Source organism: Chrysemys picta, chromosome 9 (assembly GCF_011386835.1).
Source record: "Chrysemys picta bellii isolate R12L10 chromosome 9, ASM1138683v2, whole genome shotgun sequence".
Classification (NCBI taxonomy): Eukaryota; Metazoa; Chordata; order Testudines; family Emydidae; genus Chrysemys; species Chrysemys picta.
In genome coordinates, this window is record NC_088799.1 from 86,863,335 (window position 1) to 86,881,876 (window position 18,542).

The following is an 18,542-nucleotide window of genomic DNA, read 5'->3' on the forward strand; positions in this document are numbered from 1 at the left end:
ACACTTGTGCTTCCTTCTTTTTGGTCTTTCGAATCAGTTTGTGGCAAGAGCGTGAGGTATAGTCTCAACATAAATGCACAATTCCCAATTTTACAGTACAGCAGCAGTTTGCAATTTTGTTAGTCCCCTTTTTTTTTTTTTTTATAAAGAGAGTTTCAAAAGAAACTACAGGGGCCAGATTCTTCTTTGTTATACTTGGGCCATGCCCACACTATGGGTGCTATAGCTATGTCACAATAGTGCGATAAGATAGAAAAACCCCTTCTGTCACTGCCGGAGGCATCTATCACTGCAGGAATGCCCTCCCTGAGGAATGGTAGCTAGGTCAATGGAAGCATTCTTCTGTCAACCTAGCTGTGTCTAGGGATTACATTGGCAGAGCTACAGCACTGAGGGGTGGGAATTTTTCACACCCTTGACAGAGACTATGTTAACCTAACTTTTAGGTGTATACCAGGCTTTGGTACAAAAAGGTGAGTAACTCCGTTTTGACTTCAATGGAGTTATTCTGCATTGGCACCCGTATAGAAGCATAATTTGGTCCAGACTGGGCATTTACAACTAAAGATGTTATGTGAAAGGAGGCCACATGGATTTTGGGCCACGTGTGGTTCTTGCATCTTCTCCGACTTCGGGGGGAGAGTTGGTTAAGGATATGGAGTAACTCTGGTACAAACTGCTGTTGCTTTATTACCACCTCCTTGGATAACTACCATTAATGGGCAACACCTTCTGAAGACATTTATACTTTTTGTATATATTCAGTTGTAAAAAGTAACCCGGCTAGGTGCTTTAAAGAAATTGAAAAAGTAATCCAAGTGACCCCAGTGAAATCCATGGAGTTACTCAGGGTTTGCATCACTGACACTGAGGTTAGAGTCTGACTCCCTAGTAGCAAAATGATGGAATCTCTATTTTTGGAAAGCACATGACTAGTACCATAACCTCAGTCAGAACTGGCAGAATTGGATTTTTATTTTGTTGTTTTCATTTTGGTGGATAATATCCATGTTTATTTGTAATCATTTTTTCTATTTTTATCTATTTAAATTTTCACAGTAGTGGGATTATGTGGGTAGTGCAGACAATTATTTAATGACAGTAGATAGAGATTCAAGAAGTAAAGCTTTTTTATTAACACAAATTGTCAACATCACATGTCAAAATATATAAAGTAATATCCTTAAATCAAACTAAGTTCTCAAGCAGCATTTTTCTTACATTGCCACTCTGTACATTTTAGCTTTTAATCAATGGAAATATTTTTTGTCGGTTTGTGTGCATATAGTGAAGTTGATGTTTACCGATGAAATCTAATCCTTCCAAGCCTAACTTCAGTGTTTGTAATGGTTTCCTTTAAAAATCCTTTGAGACTTTTTTTCTTCGCCCATTTTTAGGTACCGTAGTGAGAAGATGACCATGAGCTACACAGAGTACCTTGCCCATCGTCAGCATCATCACTTCCAAAATGGCATTGGGCACCCCCTTCCACCATACAACCATTATTCCTGACACTGAGCCACATGACCAGTCACTGGACCTCTCTGCAGACCTCTTCCCAGGAGACCCCGCCCCTTCCTGGTCTAGCTATCTCTATTACTGTACCATTTTATGATGATAGTTTCCGTTGCCATGTTGACGCTTCTCCTTGGTTGGTCAAGTTCATCGTGGCAACGGGTGAGAAAACTGCATTATTACAAACTCCCATAATTCTTTTTTATTGAGTCACTGCGGGGTTTTTTTGCAGCATATATAACCCTTGTGTTTTTTTTATAAAATTTGAAATTTATACTACATTAACATTGAATTATATCAATCAAGGTTTTCTGTGACTGTGGATGGAAGGAAGACTTTAATGTTTAAGGGATACAATTAGGGATATCCTTTTTTTGAGTAGGACATTTGTTATTGTTGCATTATTAGTTGTAACAGGGAATGAAACATATCAGAGATTCAGGTATTAAGCATACATTCCCCACCACTGTAGTAAAGGCTCTTTATTTCATGGAGCTAAATACATGAGCTTCAGATTCAGTACTTACAGACAGAATTTGAAGGGCGATATTCCAGATGAAGAGAAGCTGTTGCACCTAGCATAAGAGGCAATGATGATAGGAAGTATTTCAGGATCAGTTGATCTAATTGATTACAGACTTAATCCAGCAGGGTACTAAGTGCCCTCAACTCTCATTCTGTTATATGGGAATTGAGGGTATTCTGCCCCTCTCAGGATCAGACACCAAAACAGTGTTTGTAATGCAGAGAAGAGACTACTTTCTGGCTTTCTAAAAATAGGAGTCACTTTTGTTTTAATAATGGTTGGTGAATAGGCAGTGTTATATTAGGAAGAAAATGGATTTAGATTTTTGTGCCTTTTGACTAGGACATAAATATAGTTACATAAAAATCATAGGAAGAATATTAGAAGCACCGGACAGCTTAGCAAACCATGCTCAGTTCTCTACTGATCTGGTGTAAATTATTTTTTAAACTGGGATTCTTTTGAGCAAGCAAATCGTGAAAGAATTTCTCTTCTCTCCCCATCTTATTCTTTCTTTTTAGTTGTGGGTTTCCTAAGTTTTATTATGTTATGATTAGCCAGATAACAATTAACTGCTGTTTTAAGAAACAGTGAGAGTGTTGGAGAAAGAGCACAGGACAAATATGCCCTGATTTCAGATGTCTTCATTTATTACAGGAACAGTCCTGGAGAGTTGTAAGTACTGTGAAATAGTTCTGGTAACTTTACTGCACTAAGAAGAGGTAGAAATCCATTTACTGTATTGATCAGAATATTTTGTTTTGTTCCAGCTGTAGTAATGGAGATGGGATTTATAAAAGGTATGTGTGGTAGAGTAGCAAGACCTGAACATTTTGGGGCCTATTCTCTCCTTGCTTCATGTGGCTGTAGAACAATCACTAGCACCAGTAATAGTTTACTGCATATTCAAGAGGATAATATACCCCATGCATCATAGAAAAAGACCCTCTACATACGGGTGAGTAAAATACATTAAGCAGAAATCCCCATATATTTCAAATAATGGATGTGTGTGTATAAAACAAAATATATATTCTAAACAGATAAGAGGAAAAAAATGGCACTAATACTTTTGCTGTAGCAAATGGCAGACTGCTAGTTGATAATTCTAAAACTTTTATATTTTAAAAGATAGTTGGGTAAATTGTTACTGCTCACCTGTAATATGAGGCAAGTTTTGCTGGGTTAGTTTTAAGATAGAAGATGTTTGGTATTCCTTCATCCACAGCATTTGATGTCCAAATGTTAACACTTTCAGTTGTGATGCCTTAATTTATAAGCAAACAAAAGGGCCTGAAAATTCAGTAGCCAAGAGATATGCCAAGCGGACACTGCAAAAATCAATAGATGTTTATATAGAGGATATTTTGGATGATACTATTGTCTTGTTTCTACTTGGGGAACATTTTAAAGTGGACTAGCTTTTAAGTGGAAACTGTAAACAAGTGGCTACTTGATTGAAAGTTATTTTTTTCTTGCCCTTATAGGGAAACAGAGCACAAGCTGAATAATATTGTCTGCTGCAAAAAAAAAAAAAAAAAATAGTCACTCACCCCATCTTTACCCATCATCTCGTTACAGCATGCTCATGCTTCTGTATGAGCTCATTGTTAGAAGTTTTTTAAAAAAAAATCTATTATATATAAAAATATATATGTATTTAAAGGTGCTAATCAACCTTGAGCAGGTCACGTGACTGGTCATGCGGACTCTAAATCATATCAGATTTTTTTAAAATCCTCAATATATGCAGATGTTATACAGAATTTCTTACCAGTGTAATGATGATATACTGATGAAATAAACAATCCTGCAGGTTTTGAAGGACAAGGTCAGCAATACTTCCCATCATGGCTTGGGGGGGAAAAAAAGGATAGTTTTGTCTCCTTTTTGTACACAGCATAATGCACAATGAATTTTTGTCTATCTTTCAGTAGCTGTTGCTTAAAAAGAATAGTTCAAAGAGTGTTATACAAATTGTAAAGGTGTGCTTTAAAATCAATTAACGCCCAGGTCCTTCTGGACCAGTGTCTTGTGTCATTCATTAAAAAACTGTTACAGAGATATGGGTCAATCAATCAGTTTTCTATGAGCTACATAGAAATACACTGGTTTTTCATGCTTAGAATAATCAAATCTATCTACTGTGTTTCAGGGGCACCTATCTCCTCGATATGTAAGGGCCGAGAACGCTGTTGATTATGTTTCTTATATACTTACGGGTATATTTGAATAAACATACATGTATTTCACTCAGACATGCCCTGGGACAGAATAGGTCTGTTTTTCTAAACCTGATCAAGAATAGTGTGTGAAATCAGTTTCACGAACATTCTTATTTAACTACACTAATAGCCTTTTAGATATAGTTCAGTGGAAATATTTTTATGTTGGGTACTTTCACTGGTTTTTTTAAGTTAACGTTTTAGCTTTAGAGAAACACTAATCAGTTTGCTTTATTCCATTTTAAAAAGCTTTAATTGTCACTTTGAAGTCTCTTCCTCAGAGCCATGTGCTATTAGCTGAGTTAGACAGCGAGCCCCTCTAACTCACACAAGTGTTGCTCAGTCATGCTTCAAGTGGCCTTCCTTCTGCCCCAGACTGTGCTGTCACACTGACTTCTCCCACCTCCACCCCAGTGCTAGACACAGCAGGTGGAGGGCACAGGAGTGAGTTTTGACCTGGTGTATGAAGTTAATCAAGGCAATTGATGTGGCACACCCTGACGTTTGTATATTGACCTCTTTACTTGTCTTCAAATGTGCGGTTTTTTGAAACTGTTGTCTGGAGTAGGTTACATCTCTTGTGTGTGTTAGATCGAACCAAAGAAGCCTCCAGCCATGCACAAATGCTGCTCCTAAAGCCTGCCTTCTAGTCCTTACAAAAGCCCTGCAGGATTAAATGTTAACTTTTTTATTTTTGTACAGTTTCTAACTGATTTTTGCTAGTGATGTTAATTGAATTAAGTTTATTTGAGGAGTCTGAGTACCTCCTTCATTTAAATAAACTGGTGACTTTCCTTTTATGTTAAAAATAAATATAGAAACCCAAAGTGTGCCTCTCAGATTTAAGGGTTTCTGGTTACATTTATTCTTAAAACCAGCAATGATTCTTTATATACAAAGATATGTTTTCCTTGTTTTTTATTACTGTTAAAAGAAAAAAATAAAAACCTCTTTCTTTGCTCTGGATCCAGTAACTGCGCTGGTACATAAACGCACTGAGAAGACAAACTTTTGTTTGAAACTTTTGTAACAACTTATGACTGTTTTTGTATATCAAAGTTGATTCTTTTCAAAATATTTGGATCTAGTTTCTAAGTTATTTTAGTGTTTTATATGTTATGAAAAAATTACTTTGAATTGTTCACCAGCATAATGAGTTATCTGGAATGCAATGGTGACACATGTAATGGGCTTTGAGCTACCTGGAGTAGCTTATAGGGCCCCTATTTTTTCCTTCCTTATTAGTAACTTGATTATTGATTACAATAATATCACAGATTACCTGAACCCCCTTCCATTATAACTAGATCCTCCCTTCCAACATTTAATTGCTATTAGTGTGAAGAAACTGTTGAAATGGGCATTTTACTATGAGTATGGCTTAAAAAGGTAAAAATGAGGAAAAAGCAAAAAAAATATATAGAAGGTTATCTGTGGGTCTGTGAGATATGGCTGTGGAAAGATATTGTAGTAGTTTTAACACTATTGTTCTTACCTTTTAAATCATTTACCCAATAAAATAAGGAAAAAGAATCACCATTTCCTGTTTCCATGTTTCTTTGCTAAATTGTGGGGCCTGCTCAGTTACTTTTTTGAACATTTGAGATTAGAGAATTCCAAAAGGGAATTTGGATTTTAATTATGCATTTGGAGGTACATTTTGTTCTAAATAAAGTCGGTCTATTCATTTTCCCAGCTAGAGGAATAAATTGGGCATGAACCACTTGGTATTTTTGTGGCAAAGAGAAATGGACAATTTAGCTCAGAAGTGATGTCACTCTGCCGAACATGTAACACTTCAGTTTCTTCAGAGCTCGATTTACTGAGTGTATGCCACTTCCATTGATTTCAGTCAGTTTTAAATCAAATCCCCCAGGATGCGGGAGGGGTCTGGTCTTTTATACATAGCCGCCTTGTTGCAAAACCAGTCATATTGGTACAACTTCAGCTATCATTTATCTTTTATATAGTACATCTTTGGGAGATGTGACAAAACAGTGTAGAACAGGGGTTCTCAAACTGGGGGTCGCGAGCTGTCAGCCTCCACCCCAAACCCTGCTTTGCCTCTAGCATTTATAATGGTGTTAAATATATTAAAGTGTTTTTAATTTGGGGGGGGGGGGGGTCGCACTCAGAGGCTTGCTATGTGAAAGGGGTCACCAGTAGAAAAATTTGAGAACCACTGGTGTAGAACTCAGGAAATTAATACATACAGTAACATCATAAAGCCCACCTAAAGTAGAATTGTAGGACTGGAAGGGACCGCAATAGGTCATCTAGTCCAGTCCCCTGCACTCGTGGCAGGACTAAAGTTATCTACACCATCCCGGAGGGTCTAGATAGTGATCAGTGTTAATTCATTTTCTTTTCCCACACTACTTCTTTAGCATGCATCATTTCAAAATAGACTACTTGCAGTGTTACTAGTCTTGCTTAATTCCTCAAATGGTTTGTTTCATATTGTGCTAGTACAAAGTACAACTTTGACCACGTTCCACAGCAAGGGTGAGCGATGCAGTTGTGAATACTTAAAATTCCAGCAACCCTGTACATTTAATTCTTCATTTAAACAGTTCATGTAAAAATGATGCAGCCCCTCCTATGGAGCAGATGGGATTAGGCAATTCTGGGGAGACTATGCATTTCTTTCCCCAAAAACCTTGACCCCAAATTTCCAAACTTGGGTGACTAAAATTAGGAACCAAATCCATTGAGAACAGTGTGCTCAGAACCCTTGCCAATCAGACCACTCTTACTGAGGTGTCTTCTTTGGATTTAGGTGCCCAAATGTGAAAATTTGGGCATATTCATGTAGCTTTTGCATGTGTGTCAGTGGGTGGCTTTGTAAAGACAAGCTATCGGGCTAGACATCTACACTAATAGCCCAGAGGATGTTCCCTTTGCTGTAGGATTCAATTTCCTTGATGGTTTAAGGTTTCTCCCCATTTTTGGAGATTGGCTTCTTCCCAATTGTAGTGCTCATAGAGCACCAGCTGCCCACAAGGCAGAAGAGTAGAATTTACATATTCTGTCATTTTTCCTTCTCTTAAGTGGGCTCCATGAGACCGCCTCCAAAGTGTCCAATTTTACATTAAATTCCAGTTGGAGAAGAACTCTTGATCCTTCCTTTTTTCCCTCCTGGAGTATTCCTTCAGAGAGGGACAAATCTTGGGATTCCCTCAAATTGGGCTCTGACTGTGCCATAAGTCTTCATTTCCACTTTTTGTCTAAAAAAGTAAGTAGACGCAGCCTCCTGTCTGGAAATACTAATATTTTATGTTTAATAATCAGAATGTATAGTTTGTCTTCTAAGTTAGGGCAGTTCGCTGGGGAGTTACAGTTCTCTGAACAGCTCCACCTGTTGGCGTACATTGTACAGCTAGAGAGTTTTAAAACAAAGATGCTTCTGCACTTGGAGAAATAACCCAGTTGTAATGGATCACAGAACATCAGGTCCCAACTTCAGAAAATGAAAAATTAGGTAAGTAAATTTTACCTTTTTTGACATCACCGTAGTACTTTCAAAATTGTGACTAATAGCATCAAGCAGCAAATCTGTTTTTAATACTTTGTTTCTATGAAGGATTAATCTAGTCTGAACTGTACCTTAAAACTGTTTAATAATCCTTTCCCCAGCAGTTTTACATCTGGACATTCTGCAAGAAGGCTTCGGACGTACCCTTTAGCGGGGGGGGGGGGGGGAGAAATGGGGGGAGAAAGGTTTCATAGAAATGCCATCTCTGGCAGAGGGGCATGGGTGTGTCTTGGGGAAGTAACGGAGTGATCGTGATCTGGGCACAGGACAGTTTGGGGAAAGTAGTCATTAGACTGTAAAAAAGCCTTTACACAAACATTCACTTCATCACTAATACACAGGAATTGACTTGTTTTGATTGCTGTTGCTAAAGTAAAAAAAATCACTTAATGCATGCAGAATACTAAGTATTTTCCCCTCGTTCTGCGACCCATATACATAGGTAATGCTCTGGCAATCAATCCCATCCTTACCATACCTGACTAAAGCTTCCATCTTGGCATTTACCAGATTTTGTCACCTGTATAAAGGCATGTTTACAAAGTAGTATTAGTGACATATGTATGCTCTTCTATCCTGCAGTATTCAAGTAGAGAGCCACTCTCCTTTTCCCCATGGTAATATTCCCAAATGGTGCATTGCCAAAGTGCGAAGGACTCATGGGTGGCTATACCTACCCATGAAAAAATCCCCACCACTTGATCATTGCTCCAGTCTATGAAGCAACTTGCTTTTTAAAAAATCTGTGGTACTGTGAGCTAAGGCTATGGCTCTTGGGTGACAGATTAAAATTGACAAACATTTGCTATTAAAACAAATATAAACAATACAATTGATTGACGATTATAGCTACGTCACCTATTGGTAGGGAACAATTTGATTAATTTAGCCCCTTGTCCGAGTTATTATTCAAACTTCAAGCTTGGTAAATTAGTTTGCCTCTCATTCACATAGGTTGAAATCTACTCTGGTGGCTTGAGCTATGCATTCAAGTTATTAGCGCCAATGGTTTCAGTCTTCACACACTATGACTGGTCAGCCCAAGATTCTGCTCCCTGACTGGATGAAACCCACAGCTCATGATGGCCTCTATATACTATTTAATATATATGCATGATTTGTCAGTTTCCTTTTCCATGAACACTATTTGCAAGTTATATAGTAGCCTGTCACAATGATACTGTTCATGGGATTGCAATGAAGATGCTAAACAGCTTTTGCAATAAAACCACTGCTGGTCTGAAGTGTAGTCGATCATTCCACTCATGAAGCGTGAGGATTTTTTTAAAATAAAAACCTGCTAATTAGGGCTCAATGTCATCTGTAATGACAAACTAAAAGTTAGGACTTACCTGTCCACTGCAGCTGAGCAGCAGTGACAAAATGTGAAAATATTGCAGAATAAAACGTCCAAAAGATTGTTTTAGGTTGAAACCTGTGCATATTCTGTTCTGTACCTGGTCATTCTTCTATGACTACTGTGAAATATTGGCATGACAGTACAGAAAATTAGAAAGAATGCTCTACCACTTCAATGGAGAGGGTGTTGAGGTAGGTAGAGTGTAACTAACAAGACGTACAAAGTTTTAAAAAGCATTTTCTTCAAGGGTGAAGGTTTGAAAGTATCTGCTGCCACCTGTACCTCTACCCACCACTTGTGGGTAGGGGAGATTTAAACAGTGAATAGAGAGGAAGGAGTACAGGTGTGTGGTCTCATCTCTCTCCTTTGTGCTCTAATATACGAAGGGATGTAGTGGAAGATGTTCAATTTTCTTGCCTATGATTAGTTATAATCAGGCAACAAGATTGTTCAGGTAGGCTCAGGACCTGGCACAGCTAAAATGACGACAAAACTGCTCCCGCACAGAGTAGAAGATATTTATTCCTTTAATTAAAGATTTAACAACTAATTGCCCAATGAGCAGGATCTCAGATAGGGACCAACAAAAACAGACCAAAATACAAAAAAACAAGTACACAAATATACCCCTTATCTGCAAATGTTACCTGATAACCAAGTTTTAGCACATTAAAAAGGTTACAAAATTTAGACCACTTTTACAAATTACTTTGAACCAACAGCAGAGGTGGCAGCTGAGCGCCCACATTGGTCCCTGCCCCTGCAGTTCCAGCCTGTGCCTAGATAACATGGTGGTTGGAACCAAGGGTGGGGTACTTGGAACTGCAAGTTTCCAAAGACAGCTTTGTGCCTCAGCTCAGTGCATGTAGCAATTCCAGCTTCCTGGCAGAGCATGGCTGTCAACAGCGTTGTGGGTGCACTCACCGCTCTACTTGCCGCATTGAGAGAACTAGGACTCAGAATAAATGCAAAAATAAAAAAAGTATAAAATTGACCCTCAAGAAAAATACAGCCATTTTAAAAACAGCTCGGCTTTAACTAAACAACACTAAGCAGAAAAACAGTTACAGGAATATCACCTTGAGCACGAGGTCACAAAAGAACTGTTTGTTATGGATCTCATCATTTGTTTTATTCTAATTACAAAAAGTAGTTGTCTTTGCCTTTACAAACATACCTGCAGCATTTCCGCTTACGGACTAATAGCAGATGCCCCTTTGAATTTTTTACCTTGTTAAAACTAGGACGACTAACTTTCCCAGCGTCACATCAGTATGCTGCAGCATCCCTTTATCCCTCTGCTTTTAAAATAAAATGATGAAAAGTTCACTAGTAAAACAACAAATGCAACTGGAAATAACTGCAACAAGAAAAACTACTCATCTATATTTTTTCCCTCATGTAGTTACAAATACCTAGGAAACCAATGCCTGTGATTTATAGACAAGACTTGGGACACAGAATCAAGTACTTAAACAACTGCAAATAGCCATTTCTGAAAGGGAAAGACACTTAGGTTTTTACAAAACATTCAGTTATCAAATATACAGAAATATCAAAACCCTGATTGCAGCTACAGACAGAGGGGAATACATCTACACTGAGGTACTCTAAAACCTTAAAGTGCACAACTGAACTGTCTGCTCATGTCTCCCAGCTTCAGCAAAGCGCTTTGCCTACAAGCAGCATTTGTCAAGCACTAAGAAGTCAAACTAATACCACGTCTAGGGGTGTATTTGGGGGCTATGGCCTTGCATCCATTTATATATAATGTTTCTGAACATGACTAAGAGTTGTTAATTTCCAGCCTATAAGAGAAACAAGATGCAAATTCATCTTTGGTGTTTGAAGTCCAATGCAGTTAAGCGGAAGATGGACAAAAACAGATTAATGGTAAAACACCGCAGTGGTGTGTCCGAACCTTTGAAAAATAGAACTAGGTGCGTCTTAGACTACTGAAAGCCTTGGCACCAGAATCCATTACCATGCACCGGCTGCTGCCCAACATTACATGGGGGCAGAAGAGTTACCATCTTTAGTTCATGCTTCTCAGCCTGAGCATAAACAAACTGTGTGATCAGTAAATTTAATTGTAGCTACTAACGGCTCCTCATGTAGAGTAGAGAGGAGACAAGGGCAGAGTTTGATGTGCTCAGAAAGGCCCACTCCAGTGGTCAGAGCACTATGTTGCTAAATAGTTGGAGCTAGCTTTTAAAGATCCAATTTTACCCTCAACATACACAAAGTTCTCCACTGAGGGGGAGACACCCCCAAAATAAGGATGCACTTGATAAACAGAGGCAGGTTTAGTTTGGGATTGATTCCATTGGCACAAAGACTAGCCAGTCACATCTGTCTAGATAATACTAGCCCTACCTCAGTGCAGGGGACTGGATTAAATGACCTATGGAGGTCCCTTCCGGACCCACACTTCTATGAGTCTGTCTCTCCTTTCTAGGCTTTTTATTTTTCCCATTCCTCTTGTTTTTTTTAAAATAAACTATCACAATATTCAGGCTCCCACCTGACAAGTCATCTGCTTAAAAATGGAAAAACAATAATATTAAAGACCACAAATTGTTTTCCTGTCACTGGAGGTCTGAATACTATGGAGAATAACCTTCTCAGGGTGAAATGTTAGCTATCAGCACCATAAGTGATTTTTCCTTGGTAGTGAGGATGACTTGTCACACATGAACTAGTGGAAGACAAAGTGATCTGTCTCAGGCAGCTCAGCTGGCCAGAGGCAAGCTATCCCTTTCACACTGACTGGTCACTCACCTTGTGCTTTCCTCTCCTTTTCACGCTTCCTGGCCACCTGGCTTCACCTCTTCATTTCCAGTATAAACAGGAGCCAACCAAGGATCATCTCCTCTATTATAAGTGCTTGTAAAACCCACCCATTCAATAGGAGAAAAATAAATCTTCCACCATAGAAGTGATGTAACCCTCCCGTGGGATATTTTAATAAGTTGCCCAGCTTCTGAGTAGCCCACTATCATCCAAACCAACATCCTATGAACTGAACAATCCCCACCTTTCTGCTGCACCTTACAGACTGTGTCTATTGTAAGAGATCAGCTGAGGAATGAGAGTCAGATTTTAGGAACAGACCTATTGCTTTAAGGGCTTCCCCGACTTCAAACTAACTCGTCTCAAAATTGCCATGCCTGCTCCTACATTTTTAAACCAGTCAAAAGAGCTAGAAATTCAGCACTTCAAGTAAATACCCTGTCATGGAGGTGGCACCCCTTGAGCTACACATTTGAAACTCCCCATTAGTCTCACTATTTGATCATAGGACGCTAGTGGTGGCCTAAAAGAGCTGTGGCTGTACTTATTAGAAGGCCCTGAAGCACACAGTTGTAGGCAGGAAGTGCTGTATTTTCAAAAATACTAAGAGGCTTTAAACCTGGGAGGCTGCTGCTGTTCTGAATGTAGCTGTCAAAATCCGTCAGTAGCCACAACGTTTTTAAAAAATGGGTTAGAAAAAGGCAAGAATCAGACAACTTAAATCCAAGCAATAGTGCCAGTGTTGAAAGGATGGGCCAACTGCATCCCTGTGGTAACACCATTGGTCTCTTTCTAAACACACTTCATTGTAGTTACAGCAGGGGTGTCTGGCCCAGGGCATTTTCCTAAGGGACTGCTAGCTAGATAAATAAACCAAAATAAACTTCGACAAGCTTAGGGGATGGGAGGAAGTGCTGTATGATTTAGCTCAGCTGTTCCTATGAGATAACGTATATTCAAGTAGGGGACACTGCTTAATATCTAGCAATATGAACATTAGGGCCTGACCCTGCAATATGCCGAGTACCCTGGATGAAATCCTGGCCCCATGAAAATCAATGGCCAAAAAACTCCATTGGTTTCACTGGGGCCAGGACATCACCTCCTGCAGTCCCACTGACATCAATGGGAGTTGAGTGCTCTGCCTTTGGAGGATCACGCCTTTGTTAACACTGGTGCTTTCCCCCCACTCCTGCAAATGCTTCCGCAATACTGTGCTTATTTTACATACAGGAGTAGGAGTGAGGCTGTTCTGATGAGTGAAGTCAAACGTGCTTAAGTGCTTGCAGGATCAGGGCCTGAGAGCCACACTGTAAACAGATATTCATTGCGAGTATCAGGGGCTTAGCTCTCAAAGGCGAACTCCTGCTGGAGACTGAAGATCGGGAACAGGAACATGCATTTTGTTGGTCTGGGGAACAGGAATTTAAATTGATCGCAACTGTGCAATGAGTAAATCTGCTTTTTTATCTAATGATGGCAGCATAGGTTATTCATGATATTTAATATATGCCACCAGGCACAGAGTGTGTCCAGAAAAGGGTTTACAAATTAGAATACAGATTGACAGGATACTCCTGAATGCAGTTGTAAATATATATATTTAATTAAATGGAGTGAAACTATTTAGAGAAGTCATTTGTGTTCCCTCTCCCCTATCAAAATCTGCCTTTGTAAAAATTTTAAAAAATGCAAGTCTGTAACTTTGATAATTTTTCTAGGCAATGAGCTCTCTCCTTGAGGTATAAATGGCTGTACCTTAACTTCAGAACATGATCGCAGGGCGACTCAGCCGAAGGGAGAGGTATGGTGACTCTGTATACTATTACAGCTATGGCAATGCAACACAAGCAAGCCAAATATCACTTTTTGCAGCAAATTCCTGTGATGCAGCTCTGAAATACAACTAGCATGAACTCAGATTTCAAAAATTAAAAGGAACACTGTCAAGATTTCCCCCCTTTCCACTTGTCTGTACAGTATAACATCTTAATACTGAACATTGTTAAAACTGAAGTAAATGGATTACATTGAATTTGCTTTTCCCCGGTTATACGTGTTCTTTCTGCATCTCTGCATGCAGTTTTTGCAATAAGTTTAGTTAAATCAGTGCAGTGCCCTACTGTGGAGGCAGTTATACCCGTATAAAGGTGTTTCTAGCAGTTCAGCTTGTTATAGTAGCAAACAAAACAAGCTATGCTGGTATAGAATACCTTTACTCTGATATAACTGCCACCAGACGAGAGTTGCACTGATTTAAACTAAATCACTGCATATGGTGTGTAGACGCTTAGAGAGAGAAACCAGAATAGCAGTTTCTCTTCATCTGTTCAATACAGAACACAGGGCAGGAATTTTTTAAAAGCACGAAATGAAGTTTAAAACTCTTCACGTGGGGTTTTGTAATTTGTTTTCTCGGTCTACTCCAGGTTGACAGTGTCCCTTTAATTCATATTTCTTTCTGTTCAGGGGCAACTTGAAGGACTAGATGAAACACCACCCATCACAATTTACACCCTGCCTGATTTTTGAATACAATTGTTCCAACCTGATGGTTTTTCATGCATTCAAGTCAGAGCATCCTCAAAGGTGTTACTATGCTGGGCTCAAACCACACAGGTGCAGATCCATCGCAGCTGAGAAAGAAATAATCCAATTTAAAAGATAAATGTTAAAAAAAATATTTAGAATGATTCTTTTGTTCCCCATTATCTTCAACCAGCTTAAAGCAGTGCAATAGAACCTCACTAATTCACACAAACTGGGAGACCCACTGCATATTGCTTCACTTACTCACCAACTCGCAAAATTCAAATAATGAAAGTTAAGCCAGGATGATGCATTACGAATCGTGCTTGGTTCACTTTCGGTTAGAGGAGGAATTCAGCTTTTTCTTATACTTTATAATGTAATCAGTAAATGTACTGAAGGATACACAGCAAACAATAATGAAGTCTTGATAAGGGGACTGTACTGCCACTCTCTTTGCTGCGATGCAGACAGAGCCTGCCATTTTCTGGGGTAATTATATAGTGTGGGTTAGGGAGGTTCCATTGTAATCTGCATAAAATATGTAAGAAACACCAACTTCTCTCAGAATAAGGCCACTAATTGTGCCATTGGCTACGGGCAGTGAAAAACAGCAGTTGAAAGAAGAAAATCCTCACTCTATTGTAGAGATCTTTTGAGGCAAGAAATATTGAGGGGGGAGGGAGGAGCAGCAGACATGACACACTAACACACTGTCCTTTCATTCTCCTCTTTCTTCTCCAATATGAATACAGGTACCTCCGCTTCCTGTAAGTGCTACTCCCCAGGGAGAAATTTCAGTCTATTTTCTTAGATGGGAGTCTAAGCAAATCCACACTATATTTAAAGACGGGGACAGCACTGTAGAACAATATTACAAGTTTTCCATGAGCCATGGTCATGATAGTCTGATGTCCAGATGCCCAGATTCGATACCAGGGCCCATAGAAAGGATCTGAGATGGCTGGGCATAACATGTTGTTCAAATTCACTTCCGTGACCTGCAGAAAGGGACAATAACAAGTTTATAAATCAATCTTATATTGTGCTGTATTGATTCAGAAACCTAAAATGGGAATTCTTAACTCCCCTAAAAATCAAAGTAATCAAGTTAATATGTTGGCAATTCTCACTCACCTATTTATTCAGCACACAGTCAGATTTTCAGAAGTAAGACAAGCAGTTGTGCACTCAATGTCTATGCAACTGCATGTTTAATTTGTGCATGGTAAAATGGGTTTGTGTGAATGGGATGACTGACATGCAGATGACCATAAGTAGCTATTAGCATGTGCAATTGCCCAATTTGAGCACATAATTGCCCCAGCAAATTAGGCACCCATTTGCACCTAAATAGTTTGAAACTTTGGCCCAAATGTTTACTTTATGAGTAGTCACTTACCAGTCCCAAAATCTGTAAGATGCTAAAATGATAGACAAACATCAGGCCAGTGGATAACAGAGCCCACCAGAAATTGCAAAGTGGTTCTGCAGTGTAGATACCTTAAAAAAAAAAAAAAAAGTATTAATATTTAACTGAATTACTGTGATTCCACCTAGTAACTAACTTTCATGACAGTGAATACTTGAGAGACCCTTGTTTTTCACCTGAAATACACACATTATCTTTTCCCTTCTTCTGATCCAGCGTTTGGGGCTAGATGTATTTTAATTTGATTATTAAAGACTATACAAGACATTAACTCTCACTAATCCTGCTTGTTTTCCACTGAAACAGTATTTCTGTGGCCAAGAGAAATCAACAGGGAGTGTTAATTTTACTCCATAAGTATACAGTCTGATTTTCAGAGGTGCTTCAGTCAAGGTATTCAAGTATTACACCCATCGAAAGCAGGTGTTATCACTTTGCCCAACTCATTCTACAGAGTGAACAGAACTAAACAAATAACAGTTACCACAATAGGACGTGTTAAATCACTGCAATGGCAATTACACTGCAATGTGTGTGGATGTTACTGAATTATCTGCAGATAACTATGCAGTTAACTTGCACCACCAATGCACAGGACGAAGGACTGTATAATCACATCTCACTGTCTAGGGTTGCCACACGCCCGGTTTTTGACTGGAATGCCCGGTCAAAAAGGGACCCTGGGTGCCTGGCTGACCGGCCTCTAGAAGTCCAGTTGGTAGTGCAGCTAAGGCAGATTCCCAGAAGCGGCCAGTATTTCCCTGTGGCCCCTTGGCGCAGGGGAAGCCACAGGGGCTCTGCGTGCTGCCCCCACCCTGAGCACCGGCCAATGGGAGCTGCAGGGGTGGTGCCTGCGGGCATGGGCAGCGCACAGAGCCCCCTTGCCCCTCTGCCTATGAGCCAGACATGTTGGCCACCTCCGGGAGCTGCCTGAGATAAGCATCGCCCGGCCAGAGCCTGCACTCCTGCCCCAACCCTGAGCCCCTTCTCGCACCCAAATTCCCTCCCAGAGCCTGCACCCCACACCCCCTCCCACACCCCAGCTCCCTGCCCCCTCCTGCACTCCAAACCCCTCATCCCTGGCCCCACCCCACAGCCCACACCCCCTCCCATGCCTCAAACCCCTGCCCCAGCTCTGAGCCCTCTCCCGCACTCCAAACCTCTCGGCCCTAGCCCAGAGCTCCCTCCTGCACACCAATCCCCAGCCCCACCCAGTGAAGGTGAGTGAGGGTGGGGGAAAGTGAGCGACGGAGGGAGGAGGCTGCACTCCACAGATGGAAAAAGACTACAGAGGTGTGTCTGCCCAGAGTTTATCTCCACTGGAGAAACAAGTAACTGCACATTCAGCAAGATCACTTGTTATTGAAAAGGTAACATTTCCCCAGTAGTGCCTTACACGCCTGAACCAGGGTCTTATGGCAGCTAAACACACTAACACGATTTAGGGTCTACAGGACAGGAAAGCCTTTGGGAGTTCCCATGAACGCATTCTCGGGCACAGTGCATCTGATTTATTAATTAATACTCACTGGCTGTGCTATGTTGAGAACAGAAACAGAATTAATGTGGTTTCCAAACCCCACTAACATACAACATTTTCAATTAAAATAAAAAAAATACTGAGGAGTCAAAGAAAATACAAATTGAATTTCTCATTTATGTTTCCATTGAGCAAAAATGTACATTGGCATGAGATCACAGAGGCAACGCAGCATCCACACACAATTACAAGAGGGTTATTAACCAGCTTCCAGCTTTATTAGCAAGTACCAGACTAAATATGCAGCAGAAAAAATAATCTACCCTGCTTCCCCCTCAACAACTCAGAAAAAAGCAACCCTAAGTCAGCTATTTAGCTGCCATGTACATATGGGGTATGGTGTCTTCTCCTAGGTGTTATAATCATTTACACACTGCTTTCATGTATTTAAATCCTCACCGCCATTTTACAATCCTTTTGTACACTGATTTCTAAAGTCCAAGACTGAGACTCAAATCCTGCGCTGTCTGCAAGGCGTACGTGGTGCAGCTCAAGGGGCAGCAGGATGGGGATGGGACAGTAGCTTTAGACCACATTTTATGCCCCTCCTCCCCATCCTGCAGCTGGACAGACTGACTGATACCAGGAGTAAGTTACAGCTGCCTCAGGAATGCTACTTTCGGTTCAGCTGTATAGCGTTATTACTGGCAGTCGGGAAACAACAGGGTATAGAACTGCCCCAAACACAACCCCAAAGCCTGGGGCTGGGATAGGGCTGGTAAGGAAGCTGCTATCTGCAGCTCTGCTCCATCCCCCAAGCTGCTGGCCAGTTAAACCAGCATTACATCTTTGCACCATCAGAGTCACAACACAGAGGGTCAAGGATTTGGCCCTGGGTGTGTGACCTCTCTCTCTCTCTCAAGCCTCCGTTCTGGGGACAATGTTCAATCCCTTGGGGAGGGAAGGGAACATGTTTTGTGTCCAGAACTGGTGTATGTATTTGGGGAGAAAATTAATTAAACAGGAAGAGGGGGAAAGGAAATCTATGATGTGCCAGAATGTCCGAAGGAAGGGCGAGGGGGAGGAGGAGGAAAACATCTCCCTAGAAGGCCGAAGTTCATCAGCACAGCTCCCAGTCAGGACAAGG

General features: G+C 40.4%; 2 protein-coding genes across 15 annotated transcripts in view; one reads left to right on the top strand and one right to left on the bottom strand.

Moving 5' to 3' along the window:
- The window catches only part of AMMECR1 (AMMECR nuclear protein 1), a 152,697-nt gene extending 146,892 nt beyond the window's left edge, over positions 1-5,805 (top strand). For 7 of the 10 annotated variants that reach the window (XM_065557280.1, XM_065557277.1, XM_065557278.1 and 4 more), the window contains one exon: positions 1,398-5,805. In XM_065557280.1, coding sequence (XP_065413352.1) covers positions 1,398-1,512 — 115 coding nt within the window. In that variant the 3' untranslated portion in view covers positions 1,513-5,805. The remainder of the gene's footprint in view (positions 1-1,397) is intronic. The other 3 variants (XR_010590430.1, XR_010590432.1, XR_010590433.1) reach the window with 1 other exon arrangement.
- Positions 5,806-9,663: 3,858 nt separating this feature from the next.
- The window catches only part of TMEM164 (transmembrane protein 164), a 97,120-nt gene continuing 88,241 nt past the window's right edge, over positions 9,664-18,542 (bottom strand). For all 5 annotated transcript variants that reach the window (XM_042851064.2, XM_005291815.5, XM_005291814.5 and 2 more), the window contains 2 exons: positions 15,886-15,986; positions 9,664-15,484 (listed from right to left, as the gene is read on the bottom strand). In XM_042851064.2, coding sequence (XP_042706998.1) covers positions 15,281-15,484; positions 15,886-15,986 — 305 coding nt within the window. In that variant the 3' untranslated portion in view covers positions 9,664-15,280. The remainder of the gene's footprint in view (positions 15,485-15,885; positions 15,987-18,542) is intronic.